Source organism: Chanos chanos, chromosome 3, assembly GCF_902362185.1.
Source record: "Chanos chanos chromosome 3, fChaCha1.1, whole genome shotgun sequence".
NCBI classification, from domain to species: domain Eukaryota; kingdom Metazoa; phylum Chordata; class Actinopteri; order Gonorynchiformes; family Chanidae; genus Chanos; species Chanos chanos.
The window spans coordinates 32,545,001-32,561,839 of NC_044497.1; the positions used below are offsets into that span (position 1 = coordinate 32,545,001).

Below are 16,839 nucleotides of genomic sequence, written 5' to 3' on the forward strand. Positions count from 1 at the left end.
AAACAGAAAATTACTGACATGATGGCATTCAAAGAAATGTGGGAATTGAGGTCATATTATCATCTTTTACATAAAACATTGCTGTCCTCATTATAAAATAAAAAGAGAGAAGGTTCGGTCTGAGGTATATAGGAGAAGAAATGGAGAAAACCCTGCTCACTTGACATTGATGTTTGCACAGATGAGAGAGTCATTGAGGAGGAAAACTTTACGCTCTTTAGACTTGAGGACCTGGCCCTTCTCTCCATAAACTGTTTCAATCAAGGTCTCACACAGAATCAGCTGCTTCTGATCTGTGCTCAGTTGCTGCAAAGCACAAAGATAGCCACATATTCAGAATGTACTTTGGCATATTAACAACACAGCAATACCACATTACTTTACCTTTGCTGTTCCAGAACCTGTAAATACACAAACTGAAACTCCAAGGGGAAATATACTTAAGGGCAGGCAGACACACACGAAAATACTTAAGAGATTTCTTCAGACATTACAGAGGATGTGTCTGTCGTCCATGTAACATCTCGAAATTTGGTTCTTTTTTTTTTTTCATGTGTGTGTGTACTGTCAAACAAATCCACGGCGGTTACATTGAGGTAACAATGAGGAACTCAAAAACTGCTTAGCTTTTATTCATTTGCATATGAATGCACACATAGGAGACTGTCTCTCTTTCTTACTTTCTTTCCCTCTCTCTGTCTCTCTTTCTCTCTCTTTTTTTATAGTATAGGTGCTGAGGGACAGGAGCACCCTCTAGTGAATACATCATACTGTAGACACACACAAGCACAGCAGTCTCATTTCCTAAATGATGAGTGTGCCAGAGCTGTAATGGTGCGTAACCCAATTCACATCATTAGTTCTGGCAGCTCACTGAGTCAAATTACCTCTGTGCCACAGAAGTGCCATATCATCACCTCTCAGGCGGAAATACCGACACATAACTCATGCTTCAGCAAAGAAGAGTGAAAGTCAAAGACAGATTTAATAGCTTTAATGGATGTATTTTAACAGTGCCATCTGTGATAGACGATGATAAAATGCCATTTTAAAAAAAGTGTGTTAATTTAAAAATAGACGTTGTCACCGCATGACCGATCTTCAACATTTATATTTAGAAAGAAGAAAAGCACAAATACCAGTAACAGAGGGGCAACTGATGGCAGATATCACACCTTCGATGCTACATTTGCAGTAATGGCTCTGTGATAAAGGATAGTTCTGTTTATAAAGCTGTGAATGAGTGATTTTATGAAATGGACTCATGGCCCACCTTGCTCAGATTACGGTCGCTGACGCTGCGAGACAGCTGCTGCATCTCGGCGAGTTGGTCGGCCATCCGCTTCTGCTCGTTGAGTTTCTCTGCCAGTATCTCCAGCTCAGTGAGGGCCAGCTGCAGGGGCAGGCGGTCTTGATGCCCTTTAGGAGTGTTCTTCAACATGTCCTGATGACACAGAGAAGACCTTCATTCATGCCTCACGTGAGGACCAGAACTTCAAAATCTTTCATCTAAAAGGCATATTCTACCTGTGTCTTTAACTTAATTAAAACCGACAAAATATGTTTTAAAAGATAGTGGAAACTTGGCATACATTTGACCATATGCAGAAACAATCACTGTGTCTCTAATGCTTGATTTAGAAGACTTTGGCTATGTAATAGTATTATAGCAAATGGCAGCAATTTACACTCGCTGCTCATGAGGGAGAAAAGAGGATTAAGTCAAGTCAATCAGTAAATCAGTGGACAATATAATCCCACCTAAGTAATCAAAAAGGTAAATGTGAGACACTGGAACAAACTACCTTCAGTTTCTCAAAAGAATAAAAAAAGGGAAAAGTTGAGGTGTTTTTTGATTATTTTAGGGAAGGGGCACACCTCGAGGGATCTTATGTGTTTAACATGAACTCTCTGTTTCAATTCCTCTTCTAAATTCTGTATTAAAACTCTTTCTTACCAAGTTCCCCTAACCGTCCTCAACCAGATCAAACGTCTAAGCTAAGTGTAAAAACATTAGGTCTCTGGTTTGCTTAGTTGCAGACTGCTTAGATATACTCAAACCAAAGTCTGTGCTTAAGTGACCCAAACCACAACTTCTATGAACAACATCTCTCTTGCTCTTTGATAATTTTCTCTTTGATAAGATCACATTGTATACTCACAGCACACATTCTCTCTGGGTACTATAATATGTCAGAGCAAAAAAAAAAAAAAAACCCATCAACTTAATAAAGGACAAATAAGTGCATTTGATGCGGAGGGTTTGTCCCTTGAGGAGAACGGGCAAGGGAAGGGAGTAAGTGTTGGAGAACACTGACCTGTAACAGGAGGATGAACTGAGGAAAGCGCTGAATGGGCTTAACCATCAGGCCATACAGAGTGATCCTGTCAGCGCTGGCGAGCTGTTTCCTCTGTAAGTCAAAACAACATAGGAGCAGGTCAGCTGGAAACACATATACCCTGAGCAGATAGACTCTCTACACATATGGAGCCATTAAAAACCCATTAAGGTTTCCTAATGAGTTTTAAGATTCCCGTACATCAGGCTATTATGACACGTTTTGAATAAAGCAACTTTGAGCCTTTTTAGAAAGTTAAAGTACTCAATACTAACTAAGAGAGGGGTGATATTTGAGCCTTGTCTTAAAGTGAACATTGACACTGGATAATCCAGTCGAAGAAAAAGGGAGAGAGAAATCACCTTGAGAAACTCCAGGAAAGCTGGTTTGGACATGCAGGCTTTCTTGATGAGAGCCATAGCGCTGGTGAAGTTATTGACGTAGTCACTGTACACATCCAGTACCATAGACTTGGAAAACTATGAGAGATGGAGAACTTGTGAGACCTCAGAAGAGGTATATGTGCTATCAGTCAATAGAAAGTCAGATCAATTGACAGGACGTAAAACTTCATGCCTAATATAAAAAAACTGAGACCTAAAGAAAGGCTCAAAAACTGTGGACAAAAAGTAATAACCCGTGATTAGTTCCCTATCAAGGAAACTCCACAAAGTCACGTGGAAGAGTCAAATGGAAGGAAGTACTTCCATTTTCCTTTTTTCTTTTGATTAATCATACACATATTCACAAAGTACGTGAGCAGGTCCCAGCAAAGGCTTGGGCAACATAAAGGAAATGAACAGTGTTTAAATAGAACTGCTGAGCATAGAGTCCTGAGTTTTTCCATCTGCAGCGAGAAGTCTCTGCGGCATGGGGCCAGAACAAAGTTAGTTACTTCGTAACGTGAATGAAAACTGTTGTGCAATGTAAGCTTGCCATCCCTCGGAATGAAATTAATCATGCTCCATTCATCTCGTCTCCCACAGCGAACTTGAATTAATGTATCTAGTCTACTAGCAATTACTGAGAGCAAGGAATCTTACTGAGGCTACAAAAAGGTCTCCGATTTTTTCAGTGAGATCCCACTCGGCTACCCTGGAGGCTAGGGCAATCTGGAACATGGTGTGACACTGCAGGATCTCTCTGAGCCGGAAGAAAATGGGTTGGATCTTCTTTGGACTGAGGATACGTGGCTCTGCCTCCAGTAAAGGCCTCTGGTATTCCTGAGATCAGAGGAATATCAATGTTTTTTTTAAAAAAAAAAATATATATATATATATATATTTGTTTGTGAATCAGTTAGCAAGAAATGCACTGAAATTTGAAGTGAGAGTCTCTCCTGAGGTTCCATTGCTCAAGAGTATCCAGTATAAAAATTTCAGGGAGACAGAGGTTTCTTCAGAGAGACAAATCATAGCAGTTTAAAGAAAATGGGATTGGGGATGGGAGTAAAAATAAAACCAGATTTACTTACCTGTAGTATTCTCTTGAGAGAGTCCAGGTAGCTTTGTTCACTTTGGATGATGGAGCCAAGAATGTGGCGTCTGACGATCTGAGGCCAGTATAGAAAATGGTACACAAATTTAGGCTTACAAAATGAATTGTGTTCCCAATGATATGATGAGCAGATAATTAAAACTGAAGATATGAAAGTAAATTTATGAGAATTTCATTATTCAAGAGTACACAGAACACAATGTGCACTAGTGGTGCATATATAATACCACTGCAAATAAAACAAACTAAAAACTGTTTACAGGCTGTGCATTGCATCCCTATTCTTATGTTACCTGCTCATATGTACATACACACACACACACACACACACACTCACACACACTCACACACACCTGCTGGCTGGTAAGGCCTTCTGGCATGGGGGCCAGCTGAGGAGGCGGGTGTTTCATTTCAGACACGGTCACATCCAGATACCCAGCATCATCCTCCGTGTCCACTGTGAGATTGTAAAAGAGTCACAGTCACATCCTCTTGATTTTCAGCACAACAGTTTACAGTCCTGCAGCCTCATCTCTATTTCTCAGGCTAAAACCATATGACTGTCTGATCAACTGAGGGAAAGTACATGTGAATCAGTCACAGTGTAGAGTAGAAATGTCAGCCTTTGAGTAATACTCGCACCAGGTCACTGAAGAATTGATCACTACAGAATTAAAATCCATATTTTGTAAATATGTCATGGCCTTAACAGAAAGAAATTCCTGCACACAAATGAAAGCAATTGAAAGAAAAAGAAATATATATAAACTGCTCAACAAATAAATAGACAGCAAACCTGTGGTATCTTTTTTATTCAGGAAGGAGACTTTGCGCAGCATGGCTATTTTGGTCTTTTCCAGTCCATCCTTAGTTCCATTTCGGGCTGCTTTCATGAGCTGCTGAACCTGTGAGGGGAGAGGAAAGGGTAAGAGATAGGGAGAGAGAGAGAAATATAGAGAGGAGCTGTGGAGTGGAAGACTGAGACAGGAGGTCTGCTGCTCTTTGAGACAGAGGTCTAAAAAAGAGCTGAATTTGCAAATGGATCAGTGTGTTCACCAACAAGGACAAACCCATTCCTCCAAGGTCCCACGGTTCAATTGCAATACGCAAAGTGGATTTAAATAACAGTTTCAGTTTCACTCTGTGGCAAAACTGAAAAAAAAAAATTCTCTAAGCAGTAACTCAAGACCAGTATATATCATATGTAACTGAGTTCCAGTATGGTGGTAAGTTTTGCATTAGGACTCTTAACTGCAGTCTCTGTAAATACTAATATCCTCTGACATGGTGATGTGTGTGAAAATTGAAGGAAGATTCAGAACATTGGGTGAGACAGAAATGCCTTCAGTTAAACTGGCTAATGGACAGACTAAGGCAATGAGAGTCAAATTAAGACATCGATAGACAGACACATCGCATATGATAAATAACTCACATACTTTATCTAATTCAATAATTTAACCTCCACTATTCTTTGAAGAATATACCTTGATGTCATAGCTTTGTTTGATCAAGTTGACATCACATGCCCCTAACCGCATGGCCAGTTCACGCCTGGTCCTGACACAGCGATCCCTTAGGCGATGGACATCTGGAGAGATCTACCGCCATCACCATATTGACGAGCCCACAAGCAATTGTATGAGTGGGAAAGCAAAAGAGATTGATGCACAGAGAAAAAGACAGAAGGAGAAATGAAAGAACATGAAAAAAGGAAGGAGACTGGAAGGTTCAAAACAAAGAAAAAAGGAGTTCAGGCATACTGCAACACCCAAAAGGACAATCAAAAGAGGCTCAGTTAAAAGTTAGACAAAGCAGTGCAGAACCAGACAGCTTAAAGTCTTAGGGAGTTTCACTGGGCTTCTCAAATCATATCTTTACCATAATCCATGGTACAGTAAAGCATATCTTATGCTCCCTGTTCGTGAACACGTAGTTCTGTCTTTCAGAGAATTACAGTTTATCAGCAGAGGACAGATTTGGATTACCCCATCACCCTTGTGATTATTTTCTGTACCTGGATTGTCAGTGTCAGTCATGCATGAAAAGAGACATCTGGAGAGATGTTCCATTAAAGAGACACACAATTTCAGAGGAGAATGAAAATAAGCAGCAGCATTAGAGGAACAGGGGAAGCCCAGGAAGGAAAGGGAACTGAGACTGGCTCCTGAGTGAAGAAATAGCCTTTCCTCCTCAACATTAATAATAACAACAGCACAGTGACGTTAACGCTCAAATGTCTCTGTCTGCTTAATGGTTCTGATTATGTTTTATGGCTGATACATGTGATGAATTGCAAGTCTCGGGCTGCCCCAAATATTACGGACTTAAAATAATTGCTTGCAATTCTGATGTGTATGTCAATCTGATAAAAGTTAATATTGCCACCTTGTGGCGAAACTCAGAAATTGGCAAAAATCTTTCACTGCCTGCGTGAAGCCAATCCTTACTTCATTTTATAGAGCAAATGATACACTGAAGCAGGGCTCTCACTTCCATATTTACAACATGTTTGTGCCACAGTTGGTTTGATGACCTTCATTGACGTTCACAGGTTTTTACATATCACCAAATTGCACTGATGCATGTACATTTGACAAAGCCAAACACACACACACACACACACGCGCGTGTGCGCAAAGCACAGTCTCTCTGTTACCTTGCTGCGTGTTGGCTGCTTGGTCTCGCTGTCAGACTGTTCATCATAACTCTCAAATTCACTGGAGCTCCAGCCATTATCTGCCCCTCCCAACCGCTCAGGCCTCATCACATCCTCATAGATTGCATCTATCAAAGAGACACAGAGAAACAATTAACATCTACATATACACTAATATGCTACATACACAATCTTTTCTATCAGAAACTGTGGCAGCTCAAACAGAGCGAGCAGTATTTCAGAGGTGCATAATGTTGTGCAACTGCATTGATAAAAGTCGCCAAAACAAAGTGCTTCATAACAAATAATGCTGATAACAAGTGTTTTTTGAGAAGTGTATTACATGCAGTTAAAAATGGAGCCAAGGCACTGACCTCCATTAGGACTGAGGCTATTCTCACAGGGCACGTCGTCATAAATCGGCTCTGTCTGCAATGAGGGCAGTTTCTCTTCTGAAGGGCCAGAGGGTGAGTCTTCCTCCACCTCAAAAAGTGCTTTGCCTAGAACAGAGAACCACGGGCAGGGGTTTAGGTTAAGACTGAGCGATAGAGTTATGAGTGCGTTCATTAAGGCAGATTTAGTTTAGTTAAAGGTCTGATTATGTGCTATGAGCACTGCTGGAGGTCTTCTACAGCAAATAGTGAGAGTGCGGCAGCTTTAACCTCTACTCCATATACACGTTGAGTCAAATCCATAAAGTGGATTAGGAGGACTTTTGAGTGACAAAGTTTAAAAAGACTGCAACAATATCGATCAAATACCAGAAAAAAAATGGATCAGACGTGGCAGATTATTGATCCTATTGCAGATAGCAGCAGTGGGGAGCACAGACAAACAACAGTACTCAGAACTGATGTGCACTGATGAGTGAGATAGGCAGGCAGGCAGTTCTAATTCATCCCACCACATCGCCAGTGGGTTTGAGTCATAGGCTGACCTACATCAAAAATAAATAAATAAAACAAAATAAACAAAATAAAAAAAAAATAAAGAGTACTGTTTTACAAGAAAAAGGAGCACAGGTCTCAAAACCTAAAAACATTTTGCCTCCAAATCAGATAGCACTGTTTAGAGAGCTAGCTGGTAGGCTTTCAGTCAGCATTCTGCTCTCCCACTGTTTCAAGAAGCCTGAACCTTAAGGACAGTGCAAAGACAAACTCCTTACAAACAGTTTGCACTGCACATATCTGAACGGTACATCTAGGATTACCACCATGGATGTTTGCACAACATGGTTCATAGCAGGCCCTAACAGGATGTAAGCATTTGGGGACCTTGAACTTTATCTCAGGCAATAAAACGCCTTAATGTAGACTCAGTGTATTTCTGACGATGGTAAACAGTAAATGTGTAATCGTTTTATACAGTGTTCATTTATTTTAACTGTTAGTGAATTTCATTGAATGGTTATGTGTTTAATCATGTCTTGTACACTACGCCTCGCAAGTGCTGCATTGCATTTAAAATAGAGGTGTGAAAAAAACAGGGTAAGGAAAACAAGGACAGGCCATAGACATAACAATCAACTCCCACCTCTGGCATAAATGAACTACGAACAGATAGGCTAGGTGTGTCTAGACTCTGAGGGTCCTCTAGATGCAGTCAGAGAGACTGTTCATAAATGAACACTGGGAAAATGTTCTGGGCACAAGGAGACGAGCTAAACTACTCCACTGGTACTAAGACAGTTAGCAGCATCAACACTCTGGGAGAAATATACGGGGAAAAGGGTTGCCATAGCTACAGTTTAGGGGACGTATACCTTTGTGCAGTCGCTGAGTGAGTTCTGAAACCACACTGAACCATTCCCGGGACCGAGCTGGTGCCTGAGCTAAACAGACACACACAGTTGAGGACATTGCCGTATTTGGGCCCAGAAGCGTAACTCATAGGAATGGTCCTTATACTTGTACACCAGCCTTTTGTATTTGCAATATCTCCCACTTGCGGTGACTCTTTATCATGCACTATGATTCAGTCTCCTAATGACGTCATGCATTTGAACTCTGACAGATTTTGTCAGCAAAAAAAAAAAAAAAGAATCTGTTCACATGAGGTGAGATATGTTCTCAGTATTTTAGGTGGGAGTTACATTGCTCAGAAGAGATTGCTCTTAGATTGCTCTTTCGTTAAAAGTTTCATTCAAAATCAAACAAAAATCACACACAGTTACAGGAATGAACTCGAGGTTCCTCTTGTTTGTCACATACCATCTCACTCTTGAGTAATACATTTGATTCTTCATGTTCTACTTGTCAAAATTATATCTGATTTTTAGTTTATCACATGAACACAACGATCCGCTTGATCAGAGCAAATTTTTGGGAGATCAGAATGGAAAAAAACCAAACAATTCTGCTATGATTCTCAGGGCTGAACCAGCGACGGGCTTGGCCTGGGTGTCAGTGTCTGCTCCCAGTGAGGTCATGCAGTGCCTGACTTTGATTAGTCATTATTATTGTTGGGATTTCAGAAAGCCTTATTTTGGTGTGGCATATTTGCAGTAAGCTGTGTGTGATTATTATAACATAAGACGGCATGTGCTTGCGAGGGGGCTGATAACGCTGCTTTTCCACTGAGCCACAGACCTGTCTCAACATGTGTGTGTGCCGTCTTCTTCACAACAGGTGTGTAATAACCCTCAGGCAGAGAATGAGTATCTGGAGGTTGATTCACAAACACAAATCTGGGCATTTGAAGGAAACAGTCTAAGATGCCCCGTAAAAAGATCTGTCCATTCAAGATGTCCACGTATTGTGACTTCTGTCATTTTTAAATTGATTCTAATAAGGGTTTTAGTTTTGATGCTGATAGTGCATTTCTACCGATTTATATGAATTCACTTAAATGTTGGACAGAATATAGATTAGGACAACTCGTTATTTTGGGAGAAGGCATACATTTTGGCTCAGACCTGATTTGACTTTACATTACCTTCATAAATGGAATTTTTCTTCCAAACGGCTTCTTCAGACACTCTAGCTTCAGTGCAGACAGAACTCCTGAAACATTAAAAACAATTCTGATATCAGTCCTTTCTGTTTTTTTTTTTTTTTAAACAAAAGGTAAATAAATAATGCAAAATAATGCTGTGACAGTTCCTACTAGCTCATGCAAGAAAGTACCCTGCTGAATAGCTAATATCGAATCAGTCAAGTCAACAAATTAATTCAAGAAATACTGTTACTAAACCTCTCTTTAAGTCATTTAACTATCTGACAGGATTAAACTTTATTTCCTGTTAATGCAGGTCAATCAATGACATCCCGAGAAGAATGAGTTCTCAAAGTACTATTTATTTACAAAGTGATGGCATATCCAATTGTGGAATGCAGATATTTGTCTTACCCATCAGGAGACTCCCTGGACACCATATCTATGGATGTTAAATGGCACTGTATTAGCAACAGATTCAGCAAACAGTTTAACTGCACAGTATGACTTCTAAATATATAACAGTGCACCAGGCTGCTATAAACAAACCTTGAGTGGAAATTATGTGCTCATTTTGGCTGTTAAGCAAGGTCTTGAAAATAAATCCTACAGCAATACCATAAGAAATGTTTGTTTAAACTAGAGCAGAGACATAACTCACCAGGACTGTTGGTGTGTGGATGAGCAGGAATGCTCTGGTCCTCCTGACCAGCAGGAGTAACTTCATGTATGTCCTTTTTAGTAGTAGCTGAGGCAGGTTTCACCGCTGAGGAGTAAAGCTGACTTAAATCCATTGTGCCACTCTTGTAAGACGGATTTTCCACAGTCTCTAAAAGGTTTGTTCTCATAGACGAATCTACTTTATCTCTAGTCCCTTCTGTATCTGCTGTTGCCACATCCTGCTCTTCATCACTGTCATCAAACTGAAACTTCTCACCTAGCTCCTCTTCCTCATCTTCCTCTTCTTCTTCTGGATGATGCATCTGTGCTATCCCAGTGGGCATAGACTCTGGAACAAATCACAACCAAGAAATAAGATCATTCACAGATTTGACTGATATAAACAATCAGAGACTTGCGCAAAAAAAAAAAAAAAAGATTTAGAATACTTGATACTAACTACTTTTTTTAAAAATTAAAACTAAATTTATGAACTATTTCAACTGTGTGTTGATTAATATTCTCCTCGCACAGTCCTGGTAACACTCTGGCAGTAACACCCCTCTCTGTTAAATAATACCTGCTTTTATCCTAGTCTGGGAAAAATGAGATTTTAAAGGAACTACAAAGGACTGTGATTTATTGGTAAAAATACAATGATACCAGAGCTTATCTAAAGGTGTGACCATTTATTTTGTGAGCAATGTTGAAGGCAGAACCAGGCTGTAAGTGAGTCATTCTCTGTGCTGGAAAGAACACTCAAACATTTTGAATCTGACCTTAATATAGAGTAAGGCAACTTCAGACCTCTAAGTGGAGACCGATCATGGTCTTATGAAGTCCATTGGCACAAACTTCTTTAGAATTTAGTCTTTCAACTGAGAGGAAAAAAAGCTTGAAGCAAAACTTACTGCTGTATTTATAGATTACTAATTCACCTTTTTGGTAATAGATGTTGCTGATGATCAGTGAGGTGTGAGATAAAATTGGTGTCCGTAGGTTTTTGTTTTGGTAAATTAAGCCATGTTAAGCTTTTTTTTTCCCATTATGCGATTTAGAATCTAACCACGCATGATCCCTTTAAAATGCTCATTTTACAAGGGCGTAGTAGAAGTAGTAGTACTTAGCAGAAAAAAGAAACAACCTGTGGATAACTTATCATACAAGGTTTACAGCACAATCACTCGCACACAGTGTCCAACTTTGGAATATTCCATGGGAACAGTGACATTAAAATGCCACAACTGGTCGCTATTAACTTCCTTGTAAACACACATCTCAGAGATGTCTAAGCAATGTATGCCAGTGGATGTCGTAATATTAATGGTGAGTGTTTGCTCATTTGCAGCTTATCTCTGAGACGTCACTTCTGGGCTAGGAAAAATGTCACTGGTTTAACAATGAACTAGGAGTAGATCTAAAACCTCTGTAGCCACTGAAAAGTTCCACGCAGTCAATAACACCTTGAACAATCAGTGGCATTTCCCATCATTTAGAGGTTAAGTCTCAGATATGTATTGCAGTGCTACCTGTTTATCTACATAAATTCAAATGCTCAATATTCAAGCAATACTCAATATTTGTCTATGCAAATGTATATTCACAGTAGACTATCCACAGATCTTGGGCCTGAGACCCTTGAACTCGTGACCCCTGACCCCATTTCATCCATAACAGCCTTTGCCTAACTAACACATTCCAACAGAGCAGATCTAATCATGATTAGTGGAGATCTCTCAAAAAGGCGTCAGGATATATGCCCTCATACATAGCATTACCACAGGGAATTATTGTTTTAGACATGGACTGAGAGTAACATATTACCAGCTATTTCTTTTCTTTCTTTTCTCAACTCAACTTGTCATAGTTATAATTCTTGTGAATTGCACTGTAATGTAATTTTAATTGCAATGTAATTTTAACTATGTAATGTAATTTTATAATAACAAACAAACAAGAAAACAAATGAGTCAATATATAAATAATATATATATATATATATATATATATATATATATTTTTTTTTTTTAATAAATATATAAATAATCATAGTGATAAAATGTGTTAGAACATGCAGAAAAAGGCAACACAAACATAAAAGAAAAGCAAACGAAATTGCTTGAAATTCTATAAAATTTCAGTAATCTGAGACTAATCTAAAAGTAATACAGAAATAATCTCTGAGACAGTTTAGGAATGCATTGTAAAATCAAACAGTATGATAAGATCAATTGCAATCCATACAACAACACAGGCCTCAGCATGAGGCTCTATAGCAAAAAGCCATATAATTTAAATGAAAAGTCCTGTTCTTTTACTCTGTGTAGTGAGAAACTATAAGAAATGGGGATTATGAGTTGTTCACACAGCAGGACTGTGCTGAGGAAACAGGTGATGAGCAGGATTACACATGTGACCATATGGCTACTCGAAAGCATTTTCTACTGGAAGTACTCACATTGAGGAAATACTTTCGCACCACAAAACATGCATATTAATCAGTAACTTCAACCCAGTGAACGTCACAATACTGCAGCATGACTCCTGTGCCAGATATAGGTCTAAGGGTCACTGGGCTCTCCTATCTCACCTCAGTGCCACTCTCCTATCTTACCTCAGCATTGTCCCTCTCTGTACGTTTTAAATCCTTCATTGAACCAGCAGTAACAAGACATTACCTTGTCTGTCTTTGTCCTTATTAGTTTCCCGCCAGCAAAAGTAGGAACATTTCTTAGAGCCCATAACGTGGACTCTCGGCAACACCCGAAACTTCAACGACTGGTTCATACAAACAGTCTCCATGTCTGCAGAGTGAATGTGTGTCAGGAGTAAATGGCATATGGCGTGGTAGCCAGGAACCTCTGATACAGCATATGGCCAGTGGCTTGAGTATGCTAGGGCGCTTAAACACTTTCCCAAACCCTCTGGGGATTAGAGGGTCACACTGTAATGTCATACTGTAATGTCTCACAGCACCTCGGTTTCAGACTGTACTCTTGGAAGAAAAGAAATGTGGAGGGTACAGTGCATGTATTGCGGTGATCCACTGTGGTAAGTCATGAGTAACAGATCACTCATTTGTCAACAGATTAGAACTCGGGTTACTCAAGTTTTAAATGCGTCGTCATAGCGTTTCTGTCCAAAGGCACCCTAAAAGCATGGGTATGTCTGTGTGTGTGTGTGTGTGTGTGTTTGTGTGTGTGTGTGTGTGAATGTCCTTCTCTACAGAGAAGCAGCACACGTTGTAGTATTTTTCAAGCATAAAACTTCATTTATAAATCCTGAGTACCAGTAGTTTTGCTTGCGCCTGCGTAAACAAAAATATGCATTCACCTGTGACATGAGGGATGGATGACTGTGAGGATGTCATTGGCTCAGTCTGGTGTCACATCTGCCCTTCTATAAAAAAAACAAAACAAGGATAGTGTCAGTGTAGGACTAAACGCACATCAAACAAAATGTTGTCTGAAACTACTGTAACTTATGTAACTGATGAGAGTGCAGAACATTAGCTAACGGGGCTCTATCCAGTTACAAACATTTTCTCATGCTTTGAAGAAAAAGAGAGAAAAGGCAAAAGGAACTAAAAGCCTGTAGTTCAGCTGTATGCAACTGTTACATTCCTCAGCACTGTGTGGCGAATACAGTCCTGCTTCACAGACCAATTCCTCCCACACTGGCTGGGCAAGGAACTGGTGAGTCACAGCAAGACAAATCAGCTCACAGGAATGAAAGGAGTCTGTGAATGGCAGCCATCAGAGCAGAACTCCAGTTCTGTTAAATTATGTGGATTTGTCATATTAAATATTTATGTCCCTTTAAACTGGAACAAATTTATCACAGTTCCTAACTGAGAGCGCTAATGACACAGTTTTAACTTCTTTTCCAATCTAGTTTGTGGGGGTGACCCAACTCTTGGTTGTAAATCTAGTCCTCTGTCTTGGTCCATGATTATGGATAATTTACCATCCTGTCATGGCTGTAAGGTGGACCAAAGTCAGGCCATGTTAATCAACGGCAAAAAGTAGTCAAAGTCATGTACTGTGAGAGAGAAGAGCACTCAAACTGTCAAGTCTTGAATACTCAAGAGCCCACATTAAGAGCCTGTACTCTTGCATGGTACCATAGTCCCAGCCAGGCTGATTCACTAACATGACACAGTGACACCTCTAGCTGCCAGTCTTATCTGTAAATGAAAATTAGACAGAAATTTCAATGTTTCTCTTTTCTCAATGTTTCTCTTTTAACTTTGGTAGGGCCATTGTGCATACTGACTCTTTGTCGTGCTAGAGTGTGGGGTGACAGAAATACAATGAAACACCATGCACCCCTGGAGCAACATGGTTGGGGCACAACATCAGCACCCAGTAGAAGAGCTGAGATATTTGAGCTGGTGTGCCTGTAGTGTCCTAAAATGCCTCACCATGCAAACCAGCAACCGTTCAGTTCTTGATGTGGAGCGTTAACGCACTGGAGTACTGTTACTTTTTCCTTTATCATCTATGTGTAAAGCAATTTTACAAGAAACCAGACAGTTCCCTCCTCTTACAGAAGAGTAAATGTTTTTTTCCATTCCCTGCAGGAGCAAGTCCAATTTATTTTCGCTTCACTTCAAATATGACTAGGCTATCATCTTTTTTCTTATGAAACTAAATTGGCTGAACAGTAAGATTCAGCTAACTCTCACATGGCTGAGCAGATCTATGCACAAGACAGACCTATTAGGCCATCTAACCAATACTACAGAACACATGTATCCTAGTGGGAAATGCTGCCATGAACAAAGAAATGATTAATCAGTATTTAATTTAGTATTGGCGTCTGTTATTAATATTGGTAATGTTATGGATCTCATCGTTGTTTTCTTCATTCAGTAACGTCATCTCAACTTGGAGTTAGAAACAGAGATTCAAAGGACTGGAGGCAACCTCTCGCCACCTTCTTAATCTCTCCTGTTGCTAGGTGTCATTATAGAAATATATGTGTCAAAAGTTTCCTATTATATCTTATCAGTTTTCTGTTGGTTTATTTTTTTGTCAGTTGTGTGTGAGAGAGAGAGAGAGAGAGAGAGAGAGAGAGAGAGAGAGAGAAGCAGAGTTACAGTCCCTCTACAACAGTCTGTAAAGGACTGTTAAAAACGTATTTAATGCGCTTGTAATGAAATATATTCCTACACACCCTTTAAAACACACACACTTCTAGACTTTTAGACACACTTCTAGACACACTTCTTGGACGCAGCACACTTCTAGACTTTTAATTCCCTGTTCAAACCAAATAGAAAAAGAAACACAACATGGAGCCTGGAGAGTCACATGTCATCCAGGGGAAAAAGGTGTGGTGAGAGGAGTCAAAGTGTTTTAAACAAAGATTGCCATGGTGACGCCCAGCTTCACCCTCACATAAATAACACAGGCATTGCCGTGGACACGGACATAATGACTGAAACATCTGCATGTCCACACTTATTCACTACCCATGCCCACTCTTTTCACAAACACACTCTTTCTTTCTCTCACTCTACTCCTCTATTAACCACTGCGAACAATTGAGCTGGAGTGAAATACTGCACAACAAATAGGTGAAAGGTTTTTCTGAGACCATGTTCATTTGAAACATCTATTGAGGTGTCTTAATTACTGCATAGCTACTAAAGTTGTTTTGTTTTTTTTAGTTTTCAGTGCTCCTGCTCATATGAACACTAATGTTTTACATCATGCCATGACTTCAATAAAACTCGATTAGCTACACAAGTTATGACTGGTTGAACATTAACACTTTATGATGTGACCAAGTTTATTTCCACAGAAAACACATGACAAGGTTGATATTGTTTCATAACTGAAGGAGTGTAGAACAGAACATTTCTAACTGTTAATGGTTCTAAACCTGTAAACATGTAATGACAGAGTAATGGCACAGGGTAGGCTGTTTCAATTTGTCAGGTGTGTCATGCCACAACCCAAAATGTTTAGGCCAACGCAGAAATTATTAACCAGTAAGCATGGTTTGAGTTTAAAATTACATAAGGTCTCATCATTGATTCATAGCTCTTACTCTCAAAGAAGAGTGTTTCCTAACACTAAACAAGTGCTTCATCCTTCTCTGTGCCCCCCAAAGCTTACCCCCTTAGGAGATAAAACCTTTGTTAAACAGTGGTGATGCGGAGAGGGTGAGGCAATATGAACAATAGATTCTTACCTTTTGTTCCAAAGGACAGCCTCTCACTCAGAAGTAACGACAATCGTCTACAGATTTCAGTGTAGGCAAAGTTACACTCAGTGCTGTTAAAATAATCTTGTTTTCATGTCTACACCCATTTTAGTGCAGAGAAGCCTTCAGTGATCCAAGATTTGCTGAGCCAGTCCTTTCCTCCTCTTCAGAGGTTCAGACAGAGAGAGGAGCAATTCACCAGTGTTTACCTTCCCACAAGAAGCCAGTCCCAAAGGGTTGTTGTACACAAGCTGTCACTTCAACTCTCAGGATCAGAAAACTCATCTCTTTCCATTCTTTTTCCTCTATCCCTCCCTTTTCTCTTCCTTTCCTTCCCTCCCCCTGCAGCAAAACAGTCACAGCCTCAGACTACCGCATGCAAATATTCTAAATCTCCACCAGCCAATACCAGGCCGCTCAGCGTAGACCTCCACCAATCACAGCAAGAGCATATATCCAAGGCTGGTTGGCTGAGCCAGGAAAAGTGGAGGGAGAAGGGAAAGAAAGAGATATGAAGGGATTGGGAAAGGTTGTTGG

At 39.9% G+C, this 16,839-nt stretch overlaps 1 protein-coding gene across 1 annotated transcript in view; it reads right to left on the reverse strand.

The window, feature by feature from the left end:
- The window catches only part of arhgef10lb (Rho guanine nucleotide exchange factor (GEF) 10-like b), a 15,800-nt gene extending 11,086 nt beyond the window's left edge, over positions 1–4,714 (reverse strand). The window contains exons 1-6 of the mRNA XM_030769340.1: positions 4,633–4,714; positions 4,190–4,293; positions 3,814–3,891; positions 3,383–3,562; positions 1,274–1,444; positions 161–306 (exon numbers count right to left, since the gene is read on the reverse strand). Of these exons, the coding sequence (XP_030625200.1) occupies positions 161–306; positions 1,274–1,444; positions 3,383–3,562; positions 3,814–3,891; positions 4,190–4,293; positions 4,633–4,675 (722 nt within the window). The 5' untranslated portion in view covers positions 4,676–4,714. The remainder of the gene's footprint in view (positions 1–160; positions 307–1,273; positions 1,445–3,382; positions 3,563–3,813; positions 3,892–4,189; positions 4,294–4,632) is intronic.
- Positions 4,715–16,839: the final 12,125 nt, after the last annotated feature.